The sequence below is a fragment of the Triturus cristatus genome, chromosome 11 (genome assembly GCF_964204655.1).
Source record: "Triturus cristatus chromosome 11, aTriCri1.1, whole genome shotgun sequence".
NCBI classification, from domain to species: domain Eukaryota; kingdom Metazoa; phylum Chordata; class Amphibia; order Caudata; family Salamandridae; genus Triturus; species Triturus cristatus.
In genome coordinates this window covers 655,313,090-655,325,354 of record NC_140594.1, presented here as the reverse complement: position 1 = coordinate 655,325,354, position 12,265 = coordinate 655,313,090, and the positions used below count along the sequence as shown (strand labels likewise).

At 37.7% G+C, this 12,265-nt stretch overlaps 1 protein-coding gene across 1 annotated transcript in view; it reads left to right on the top strand.

Annotated features, from left to right (window-relative positions):
- The window catches only part of NEU4 (neuraminidase 4), a 294,710-nt gene extending 283,346 nt beyond the window's left edge, over positions 1-11,364 (top strand). Inside the window, exon 5 of the mRNA XM_085634187.1 lies at positions 5,346-11,364. Within this exon, the coding sequence (XP_085490313.1) occupies positions 5,346-6,943 (1,598 nt within the window). The 3' untranslated portion in view covers positions 6,944-11,364. The remainder of the gene's footprint in view (positions 1-5,345) is intronic.
- The last annotated feature ends 901 nt before the right edge of the window (positions 11,365-12,265 follow it).

Sequence of the window (12,265 nt, the reverse complement as noted above, 5' to 3'; positions counted from 1 at the left end):
GTCTCCAAGAAAACTGCCAATCGGCGAAAGGAATTCCTTGACCTTCGGCCCGCCTTGAGATCCATGAATGCCCGCTATGGTTTAATACATCCTTGTTTCTTCAAAGTAAGATATAAAGAAAGAACTCTGAGCTTTGATGATCCTGCCGACCTCCGGAAGTTCATTCATGCACATTAAGGAGAACTTATGGAACTGAGCAAGCCTTAATTGCTTATGTTGTTTCTGTTTTGGTCTGTTTTTATTGTTTCTAATATGTAACTTGTTATCTTTAACTATGTCTCTGTTTGTCATCTCCCATATTTTCCAGGCCTCCCCTCTGTGGATTTGATGTTGATGTTCCTCACCTTGGTTGCCCCCCTTGTTTGTAATGTGCGATTCACTTTGCTGCAATTCCTCTTTACTGTTTGGTAAGTTCCCTTCCTTTTGTATCACTGTTTGCCTTTGTCTTTAGTTTTTCTCTCACTAATATTTTTATTTTTAAAAGGTAACCTTGTTTTTTTCTCGGTGTCTCTTTATCCGCATGGTTGTCTTGTTCCTCACCGCCCCCTCCTCACAAGTCAATGTTCTTCTTCACAGTGTTCCTTATGACTAAAGCCTTCGGGCTTTATGTCATCTTTTTCTGCTATCTTTCCCCCCCCCTCCCCGCAAGTCATCTTTTTCTTGATTTCTCTCATTTGGCAAATGATTTTTTTCTCCCAAATTATTTTACTCTATCTTTCTTCTCTCCTTCTTCCTTTTCTTCCTGGGTCTTTCTCTGCACTGAATTTTTTTGTTGATCTTTTATTCTTTCGTAATGGAGTCTCTCTACTCTCTTTTTTTCACTCACTTCTTTTGTTAATCCAAGCGTTTTTATATATTCTTCCTCCTTTTTGCTATTCTCTTTCTTCATTCCCTTTCTTTTTTCACACTGGTATCCTCTTTGGTCTCCTTATACTTTTACCTATGTCTTTCCTGTACCTGTTATACTTGTTTATCTTTTTACGAACCTTACCTATGACAGGTCTCCGCATCATTTCATGGAAGTATGCGTAATCCTGTTAAGAAGCAGAGAGTGTTGTCCCACCTTGCTAAATTGAAATGTCATATTGCTTTGTTACAAGAATCACACCTCAGGTTACAAGATTTTCCTTCATTACGTAAATACTGGGTGGGTGAAATGTTTTGCTTTCCAGCTGACAATAATAAGAATGGTGTTGTTATTCTGTTCCATAAATCATTGTCTGTTCTCGTACAAAATGAATCTAAAGATGCTAATGGTAGATGGCTTTTCTTAGATTTTACAGTTAATAGCACTCCTATCTCTTTTTGCAATGTATATGGCCCGAATGGTATTGACTCCTTTTGGTCGGATTTTTCCACTCTTCTCTCCTCCCATGCTACTGACAATTTGGTTGTGGGTGGTGACTGCAATCAACTCATGGATCCCTTTTTGGACCGAAAATCTCAAGTCAAATATGTCCCTAACAAGATGCAAAAAAAAATTCATAAAGCAATCACTGCAAGAGGATTAGTTGATGCATGGAGAACTTCACACCCTGATGTTCTAGAATATTCTTTCTTTTCTCCTGCCCACAGATCCCACTCCCGGATAGATTATATCTTCCTCATTCAACACACCCTACAATTCGTGAATAATATTGAGATTGGCTCCATTCTTATCTCTGACCACGCCCCCATCATTTTAGCTATAGATCATCTTTTCCTACACCCTCATCTAGGCGCTGGCGCTTTAACAATTCTCTTCTTTTAGATTCTCAATTTCTGGAAGAATTCTCGCTCTTTGCTAAATAATTTTTTCCCTTTAATATCTCTTCTGTCTCTCACTTTCATTTAATTTGGGACACCTTAAAGGCCTCTGCCAGAGGTTTTATCATTGACTTTGTCTCCCGGAAAGAGAAGAAAGCTCTCTTAGAATCTACATCTCTCCTTAGACAAATTAAGTCGTTGGGACATCAGTATTTTTCTGCTAATTGCCCTGACACACTATCCAAACTTATTAAAGCAAAAATGCAATACAACAAACAGTCTTTGGATTTGGCCTGTAATAACCTTCTTAAATTCAACGCAAAAATGTATGGTGGACGAAATAAAGATGGCAGATCTCTTGCTAATTATCTTAAAATTAAAAAGCAAAAAACTAAAATCACTGCTATTAAGGATCCTTCGGGAAATCTGCATCTTTTAGACTCTAAGATTCTCGACTGCTTTACTGATTACTACACCTCTCTGTACACCCCAAAATCTTCTCCTTCTACTGATCTCATTTATTCCTTTTTTCAACGAATTCCTAAGTCTCCTGAGAACCAAGTTGACCTCACTTCTTTGAATTCCCCCATATCCGAACAAGAAATCATCGATGTTATCTCCCTTCTGCCTAAAGATAAGACTTCCGGGTCCAGATGGATTCTCCGTTCAATTCTTTCTCCAATTTAAGTCATTTTTGATTCCTCACCTTCTCTCTTTAATTAATCACTTTCTTACCTCCGGTACAGCGCACGGTACTTTTACTCAGGCTATGCTCTGCTTGATACCCAAAAAAGATAAAGATCCGTCCCCTCGCAAAAATCATAGGCCCATTTCTTTGATTAACACAGACTGTAAAATCTTTGCAAAATTACTCGCCATACGCATTAATAAAGTTATCCCTGATCTTGTTAATATCTATCAATCCGGATTTGTCAAAGGTCGTTCCATTACAGATAACTCACGTACCTTTCTTAATATCATTCATCTGGCCTCTAAATTAGATTCTCTTTTAGCCGCCACAACATTAGATGCTGAGAAAGCGTTCGATAGGGTTAAGTGGGAGTTCATTTTTGGTGCTCTTAAATGGCATGGTTTTGGCCCGCCCATCCTCAAATACATTCAACTCCTCTACTCAGCGCCGACCACTTCTGTTTGGGTAAATGGTTGTCAGTCCCGTTATTTCCCTCTTCTCAGAGGGACTAGACAGGGATGCCCCCTTTCTACTCTTCTTTTTATCCTCGCATTGGAACCCTTTCTAGAATCAATCAGACGCTCCCCTCACTATACGGGTCTCCAATTAAAGACACTTGATATTAAATTTACTGCTTATGCAGACGATATTCTTTTGTACATTTCTAACCCATCCACTTCCTTGCCAGCTTTCTTTTCACTTTTACAGGAAAACTCAAGTCTCTTGTTATAAACTAAATGTAGATAAGTCTGAGATCCTACCTCTTAAAAAATTCTGTCTTCCTTCTATGTTTTCTACTACGGGCTTTGAATGGACTTCTAAACATATCAAATGTCTTGGTATCCTCTATGCTAACACCATCAAGGAAACTATTAAAATTAATCTTGCAAATATCCTTAAGAAAATGTCTGCTTTGATTGATGGTTGGTCTACATTTTTTCTCTCATGGTGGGGTAGATTAGCTATCATCAAGATGATGCTTCTTCCTCTTATTAATGTTTACTCCTCCATGCTTCCTATTTCTCTTCCCAATTCCTTCTTTCGTGTTATCACTAGTTCTCTTTTCAAGTTTCTTTGAAACAATCGCAAACCCAGGATTTCTTTGGCTCTCCTTCAGTCGTCTAAGGAAATGGGAGGTGTTAATTTTCCTAATAATCGCCGTTATCATTCTGCTTTCACTCTAAAACAAATCTGGACTTCTTTATCTGAGACCTCGGATCCGTTTCTAACAGCATGGAGCTCGTTGGAATAAGCTCAATACTCTCCTTTTTCTTTTATCTCTGCTGTCTGTTTGTCTCAACCTCCTAAACTTTTCTCGTCTCCTATCTTTATCCACTACAAAGCAATAGCTACCTCTCTGCTTCATTCTCACTTACCTTCTACTGACCCTTTTTTACGCACCCCAATTTGGTATCATAAATCCGTTAAGATTAACAAACGTTCTTTATTTTGGAAAGAGTGGATTGACAAGAGTATTGTTACACCTCAACATTTAATGAAAGATGGATCTTTTATGGATTTTTCAGATCTCCAAACTTCCTACAATGTTTCCCGTTCTCATGCCCTTCATTACCCTCTTCTCAAGGAATCTCTCATTCGCCTTTCTCTTCAGTTCCCCCACGATCACACCTGATCAAACTTTCCCTTCCTCCATCGATTTCTCTACTCAATTCAAAGCTTCTACCATATCTAAAATATTATCTCACTCTTCGAAAATTAGGACCAAATCCAAATTAGAGCTTGTATGGGAAAAGGATCTAGCCATAACAATCCCTTTATGCACATGGAATTCCCTTTGGACAAAAATTCACACCTCCTCACATTCCGCTAGCACGACACAGACCTTATACTATTTTTATAACAGACTTTTTCTCACACCCTGTGATATGTATAAATTTAAGTTAACGGATTCCCCGAAATGTTGGTTCCGTCCTAATAATAATAGTGATTTCCTTCATATGTTTTTCCTTTGCCCTCTAGTTAAAGCTTTTTGGTCTCAAGTTTGGTCAAAACTAAATGATATTTTATCAACTAATGTTGTTTTTGAGATTTCACATTTTTTTTGGGCAGTTGTTCTCCTGTTTGGAATGTTCATGGTACCGTGGGTAAATTCATTGATTTATTTTTTGCTATTGCTCTTCAAATTATAACTACCAATTGGAAAGCCACTTCAAAAATCTCCTTCCAAGCTTGGTGGAATTTATTATGTCATCATCACAGACTTGACCGTGCTTTTGCTAACTCTACTGCTCTGTGGATCAAAAAGGATTTGTTATGGTTGCCTCTAACTTCTTTTCTTTCTAGGTCTAACAGTTAATGCTTGTACATGCACTCTTTATTGGTTTTTCTTGTTCAGTATTTACTTACTGTTACATATCTTACTTTTCTTCTCGTGTTAGACCCTTTTTTTCTCCTCTTTTCCCTCTCTCCTCCTCTCTTTCTCCTCTCTTCCTTCCTTCTCTTTCTTCTTAAAATCTTAAAAAGCATTTGACTTTGTATAGTTTCTTTTTCCTCTGAGGTGTGATTCATTTTTTCTTTTTATCCTATTGTTATATTTATTCTGGGAATGCCACCCCTCCTCATATAACTTGTATTGATGTTTTACTATGTTTATTACTTCATTAAAGCTTTCTAAACTGAAAAAAAATGGATAAAATATTAATGGCATATTTCTAAAGCATTTCAGTTGCTTTAGCATAATGGTACCATGTAGTAGCGCAGTAGTTATTTTCTAAAGCTCAGTACCTATTTTAACAGCTGTATAATGGCTTTTCTGTGCTTTCCTGTGTTAAAGTACTTCATTTGACTAACACAAATTCATCATGTTAAGAACGATTCAGCAGAATTTGTAACTTTGCTCTCGTACTGAGTTTTCCCCACTTTAAACTTTGTTGTGTTTTTTCTGCAGAGTGGGCTACTTTTGCATTAGGTCCTGGACATGGTATTCAGTTAAAATCTGGGCGATTGGTAGTCCCTGCCTACACCTACCACATTGACTGCACACAGTGCTTCGGGACATTGTGCAAGACAACACCACATTCCTTCACCTTCTACAGTGATGATCACGGCAGGAACTGGAGGTTCGGTGACTTCATACCCAATCTGGAGACAGTAGAATGCCAAGTGGTATCAGTGGATGAGGAAGATGGGACTAATGTTTTGTACTGCAACGCCCGCAGCCCCTTGGGCTTCAGAGTCCAGGCCCTCAGCACTGATGGTGGAGCTGGATTCCACTCAGGACAGCTGGTACAGAAGCTCATTGAGTCCCAAAATGGATGTCATGGCAGTATTATTGGATTTCCAGCACCTTTTGCTTTCAATAAAACACATTCTCACAATGTTTGGGCTTCCAGTGACCAGAAAATATCGACTCTCTATACAGAACTGGAAAGATTATACAATGTTTGCTATGATGGCCAAACCAAGTACCCAGAGTGTCAGTCAACTACAATATTGTGCAACCGGCTTTTTGGAAAACCGGAGAAGCAGACAAGTGCTGTGGAAGAATGTTCATGCAGTCTCTGTGTTAAATCGTTTCAAGATACTACCTGTATAGATGTTGAAGATTCAGAGAATTCTGGTGAGAATATTGTTGGTGACAGTACCACTCGGGTTACAGCTCATAAAGCCATTGTCTGTGAAAATTTCCTTGTCACAGGCCGTCTTCCTGACACCACTTTTTGCAGATTTCCTTGTAGATTTCAGAGTAATAAAAAAGTAATACCAAGCAGCGGGGTCAAAACATTGTTTCAAAATCCAACATGGGTGCTATATTGTCATCCAACTAGTCCCACATCGCGCATAAACTTGGGGGTCTATCTCAGTACATTTCCCAGAGATGCAGATAGCTGGACTGAGCCCTGGATTATTTATGAAGGCCCCAGTGCCTATTCTGATTTGGCATACATTGAGTTACCATCGAGTTTATCATCATCCATAATAACCCCTACCATAGCCTTTGCTTGTCTGTTTGAAAATGGTACCAGGTCCCCCTATGAGCAAATCTCCTTCAGCATCTTCACACTATATGAAGTAATGCAGAATATTCCAAGGAAATCTACTTTTGTGATGCCTGGAACCCAACCTGTGAACTCCAGAAACCGAGTGGCCCAGGATATCCACATAAAAGCCACCTCTGAGGTAATCCATGATGTCTCCATAAAGTCCACTGCTCAGAGCATGTGTCTTAAATCTACACCCCGGAAAATCATGAAAGAAGTTATGGAATCAAGCCATGCAAAATCTACTAATACAATGAGTCAGACCACTCCTTTGAGAGTGACTCCTAACATAATTCAGAACATCTCTTACATGCTTCATAAAATTCCCAAAGGAAACAAATGTGAAATCATCCAGGTTGTCCCCATGAAAGTCTCTGGTGAGAACAAAAATGACATCAAGAGCAGCTGTAATACTAAACTGAGTAAGAGCATCACCCAGTCAACAACCCCATCACTCCAAAAAACACATATATGGAATGCAGCAAGTGAGTGCCTCTTGTTCTAAAGCTAGGTAAGGACTCATTTCTTCAGCTGATATAAAAATTAAGAACATGGACAGCTACAGAAGAAGAGATGGATGGGTAATTTCAGATCACATCTGCATCTCCCTCTAAAGCTATTGGCACATATACAATACTTCATCCTACCATTCAAACTATGGCCCTCATTGTGTGTGGCCTATCAGTACAGTTTTATGCAGAAATGCCTGTTTCTGCACAACATGGCATTATCATTACCACAGGTGCTAAACCCACACCTTTTTCCTAGAACAAATTCTCTAGGTGAACCCTAGAGTACTTGGTCCATAGAAAAAGGCCCAGTATTATGGGTCCGCATATATACATGGGTTCAATAGAAATGATTTCTGCATGCTATTCCCCATTCCATACATATCTATAGAGGTTCAGTCAATCAATGGGTGGCTAGGCAATAAAGGTGCACTCCTCCATGTACCCAAAGTTGTAAATAGCAGACAAGTAACTCATAAAATTGGTACTCAAAAGGAGAAAAAAGAGGCTACATAACACTTTTAACAAATCCACACAGATTCCAATTAATAAACACTCCATAGCTCCCAAAGTCATAGAAAAGGAAAAAATCAAGCCCAATATTAAGCTTGAGTTCTGTATTGTGATCCTCAGAGCAGATCCACTTCACTTCATATACACGTAAAGCCAAAACTTGTTTTGTCATAACAGGAAATCCGCCTTTAACTTCATCAGGGCTGCAATTAAACATAGAGCTCTTTTACATAATATGAACAACCAGTTAGATCATTACCACCATCAACTATAAATAGTGCAGTAAACCATGTAGCCTTTAAATTGTACAACAGATAGCATCCAAGGAAACCAAGGCTACATGTGTAGATTAAAGAAACACTTAATACACCACATTACAGTTATAATGTGAAAACCATAATTTTTGGGAAACCCTCAACTCGTGTTCCCATCCACTGATGCTCAATTCTCAATTAATAAAATTATCACCCATGTGTAGTATGTGCATGCCTCAGATATAATTGCCTATTTCAAAATGTGATCCATTTATTGCATTTATTAACAGTAAAAATAATTAAAATAATATTCACTTAACCATTCACCCAGTAATTACCTTATCAGTGTACTCGGTAAATATCCAATAATACCTTAACCTATAATCAAATTCCATCTGAGTGTTTCACAACAAGTTAAGCAGAAATTGTCACATTAAGTCATAAAATTAAATAATCCATTGGTTCACCGCAAGAGTGACAAGTAAAGAGTGCTTCATCTAAAGTCACATGTAAAAACAGCCTGTTCTCATATGTTACATTACAGTACCGCTGTGTGTCCATACTAATAATAAAATAAAATTCACAAACAATGTACTCTGGCAAGGAGACGCAAGTGTTCCCAATATATAAATAAGCCAAATACCTGAATTCAGAAAAAAGGAGTTCTCTGTGGCGTCAAAATAACACATCATACTAATTCAACAAGGAGCCATTTAAAAACAGTAAACAGACAGTGGCCAAGTGTAAAAATGGTGTGTAAATCAGGAGCATTATTATTAAACAAGTACATCACCTACAATATACTCTGTTGAAAGAGCGCTGCTATTCCACTTATACTCAGTAAACCTATTTCTAAATTCAGCAAAAGAGTACTCACTAATAACAAAAATAGCATATCAAATAGCGCGCCAAATGCTATAATGTGTAGAGTACTCCATCTATGGCCTCACGTGTACAAGGTGTGTAAGTTAAGCGCCATATTGGAATAACGCTTTATATCCGCAATCATAGTAGAAAGAAGACCACACTCATAATGGAAAGAGGCACTGCGCATATTCTAACGTGGGGCATATCTTAACCACAACTCAATGAACACCATTCTTTAAATTATAATCCAGTAATCTCCGTGCAATTGTATTCTTATAACAATACATAACATATGACGTCATAGTAACTCACCAAAGCGCCGTAGTAAGAATAGTATTCCATCTTTGACCATGTAAAAATGGCATATAAGTTTGACGCCATATTGAAATAAGGCTTTGCATCCATATACACAGTTGAAAGGTGATCATACTCATAATGGAAAAGGTGGCAGTGCATGGAGAGAACTCCATGTAGGGCCTCATGTAAGGAAAGTGTGTAAATCGGATGCCATATTGGAATACCGCTTTATATCCGCGATCATAATAAAAAGAAAACAACACTCATAATGGAAAGAGGCACTACGCTTATTCTAATGTGGGGCAAATCTTAACCACATCATAATGAATGCCATTCTTTTAATTATAATCCAGTCATCTCTGTGCAATTGAATTCTTTATAAAAATACATAAAATATGATGTCATAATAACTTACCAAAGCGCTGTAGTAAGAAGAACATTCCATCTTTGAACATGTGAAAACGTTGTATAAGTTAGACACTATATTGAAATAATGCTTTGCATCCATATACACAGTTGAAAGGTGATCATACTCATAATGGAAAAGGTGGCAGTGCATGGAGAGAACTCCATCTAGGGCCTCATGTAAGGAAAGTGTGTAAGTCGGATGCCATATTGGAATACCGCTGTTTATCTACACTCATAGTGGAAAGAGGACCTCACTTATGATAAGAAAGGTGGACTATGTGTATTCTAATGCCAGCCATTATCTTAACCACAACCTAACCAAAAGCCATGTTTACAATTATAATCATGACAGTGCCAATTGCTTCTATGCTGTTGTATCCTTTTGTTTTGTTTGCATATATTATGTGTAAACCTAGATCACATGTTACTAGTCACCACATTTAAATGAAACATATATCAATTAAACCACATTCTAACCGAGTCCAAATGAAAATACCAAGACTTATCTCTGTGGCATAATGACTGTATGCAGACCTACCGAATTTAGATAACACCCAAAGGTAGAACCAATGAATAGTAAGTATATGGAGTGGATGGGACAACCAGTTGAAAATTATCCAATTACAAACGTGAACAGGTGCCAAGAAAATATTGCAATTCATGGTCCATATTGAAACCCATTCCTACTGATTTCAATCACACAATCTATCTAGCCTCACATTGTCTCAGTTTTAATTCTCGGTTACCACCTCTGATATCACTCTTAATGTGGTCAACACCATGGAATCTGAAGCTTGTATGTACATTCTGGACCTCACATTCCCAGAAATGTACTTTCAATATCACACAATGTTTTTAAGAATTTAGATTCTTCACTGCACTAAAAACGGTATTAGGATTATTATTGGACTTCATTATTGAATGTTCCATGACTTAGGGTGCTCAGGGGTGTTTTTGTTCATATCTATTGGTGATTAGCTTTTGATCACCCAGTAATAACACTACCAAGTACTACAGATGCGCACATTACCAGTAAATAGAGGAGGTAGTATAACAGCATGAACAAAGCTACTCGTAATAAGGGTGTAAAAGGACTTATTAATAGCTGTGCTTCAACACAACCACTATTAGTTTCAAATTGGGTATAGAAATCATATACCCCTCTGAAATGAGGAGTTATGCAAATTGAGTTTAGTACTCTGGATAGCTCTGTAGTGTTCCCTGTAGGTCAGTCTCCCTCTCACACGTGAGCAGAACCAGTATATCCCTGAAGTTGTCCTACTAAATAGTAGTCTGTCGCTTCTTAGGACTCTACTTGCAGAAGTTTAAGTCTACTAGCAGAAGGAACCAGAGGGCTGCTGCTCAGACACTTTATCGCTCACTTCAGTCTGTTTCACCATCAATTCTCTTTAAGAAAATGTTATATGATAGGGCATCCTTGAAGGGATCAACAGAAGTACTAAGATGGTAAAGTACTATCATCTTGAAACAAACGCAGGTCAAATCTTGACCTAAAAAAGAACCTCTTTGGTTCTAAAGGATAACATGTTTTATCACCTATAAATGGTACAGACATTGGCCTTTATAGGACTGTGATAAATAGCTTCCTTCATTGCAGCATACTGTAATTATATTTATGATCAATGATTACGTATTTTTACCAATCTGTAGTCTTTTTACACATAATATATGCGATAAAGCGCACCCTACTGTACATTAGAAAGCCATTGTGAGTCACCAAGGTATTTGGCGCTTACATAGAGTAACAAGGCTGGATGCTGAGTTCTTTGATAAGGCCATGGAACCCTGAGATCATTTGCAATACCCTTTTAACATAAGGTAGAAGGTTTTTTTTCTCATCATACATGGTCATAGCTCACCCTTCCCACAAGCCACTTAAATGCTTGGTACCTTGTTCTTTCATGTGAAAGCGATAGTATTGTTGCAGAAATCAAGAATGTAAGCAAAATTTAAAATGTAAAATTAAAAACACCAAAAAGCAGATGGTAATTTGTTGCAAAAAGATATTAGAATCACACTAATGTAGTTTAAAAAGCTGTGGGTCAGAATGAGTGGTACGATGCAGAGAGATGATTTATTTGCTGTAATGAAAAATATGGCACAAAAATAAACATTTTGCAATTAATATTTCCTCATGCTGCTCACTGTTCGTTTTAGAAAAAACAATCATTAGAATGAAAAGCCAATTACCATTTTCGTTGTTTAAATTGCATCGATATCGATTTTCCATGACTTACCTTTCACTATGGCTAAAGGCCCTGGCTGCAGACATTACTTCATAGACAATGTTGGTTTGAGACTGCGAATCTCACAGTGGCTGCTGGAGGAAAAATATTCAGCTCATGGCAGCCAATCACATGGCCAGCTCAGATTCATCATCATCATTGTTATCTTAAAACATTATTTTGACCATAGACATAAAACCATTTACATGAATATCAAACTTCTAATTTAAATTGTTAGGCAAAATTCTCATTTTGTATTATATAGAAAAAAACAAAACTCCCACAAAGTGCTGTGAGAGAGAAAACAGCAATTAAGAAAACAGACCTCATTTCAATGTATATAGTACAAAACTTTCACAGACCTACTTTCTGGTTCCAAAGGGCCTTGACGATACTTCAGTCAATTCTTTAACTGTGTCACCACTGCAAGGCATATATATGGGCTAGATAAGGTTAGTAAATGTACAGAAACAATATTCGCAATAGGGGCGTAACTTAGTCAATACTGTTGAGTCTGAGATTTCCTGACACACAATGAGGTGGGGTATTCACCCCCCTGGACAGCGGTTATGAAGTGGTTTAGGGGCTTAGGGCCAGATGTACTAAGAATACATTTGGTAAAAGGGGTCGCATTTTGGGCACCAACTTTTACTGAATGTATTTGTATTTTGCTAACCAACCTGTGCACTAATAGATCGGTACACAAAATATAAAATCATAATGGGTTGCAATT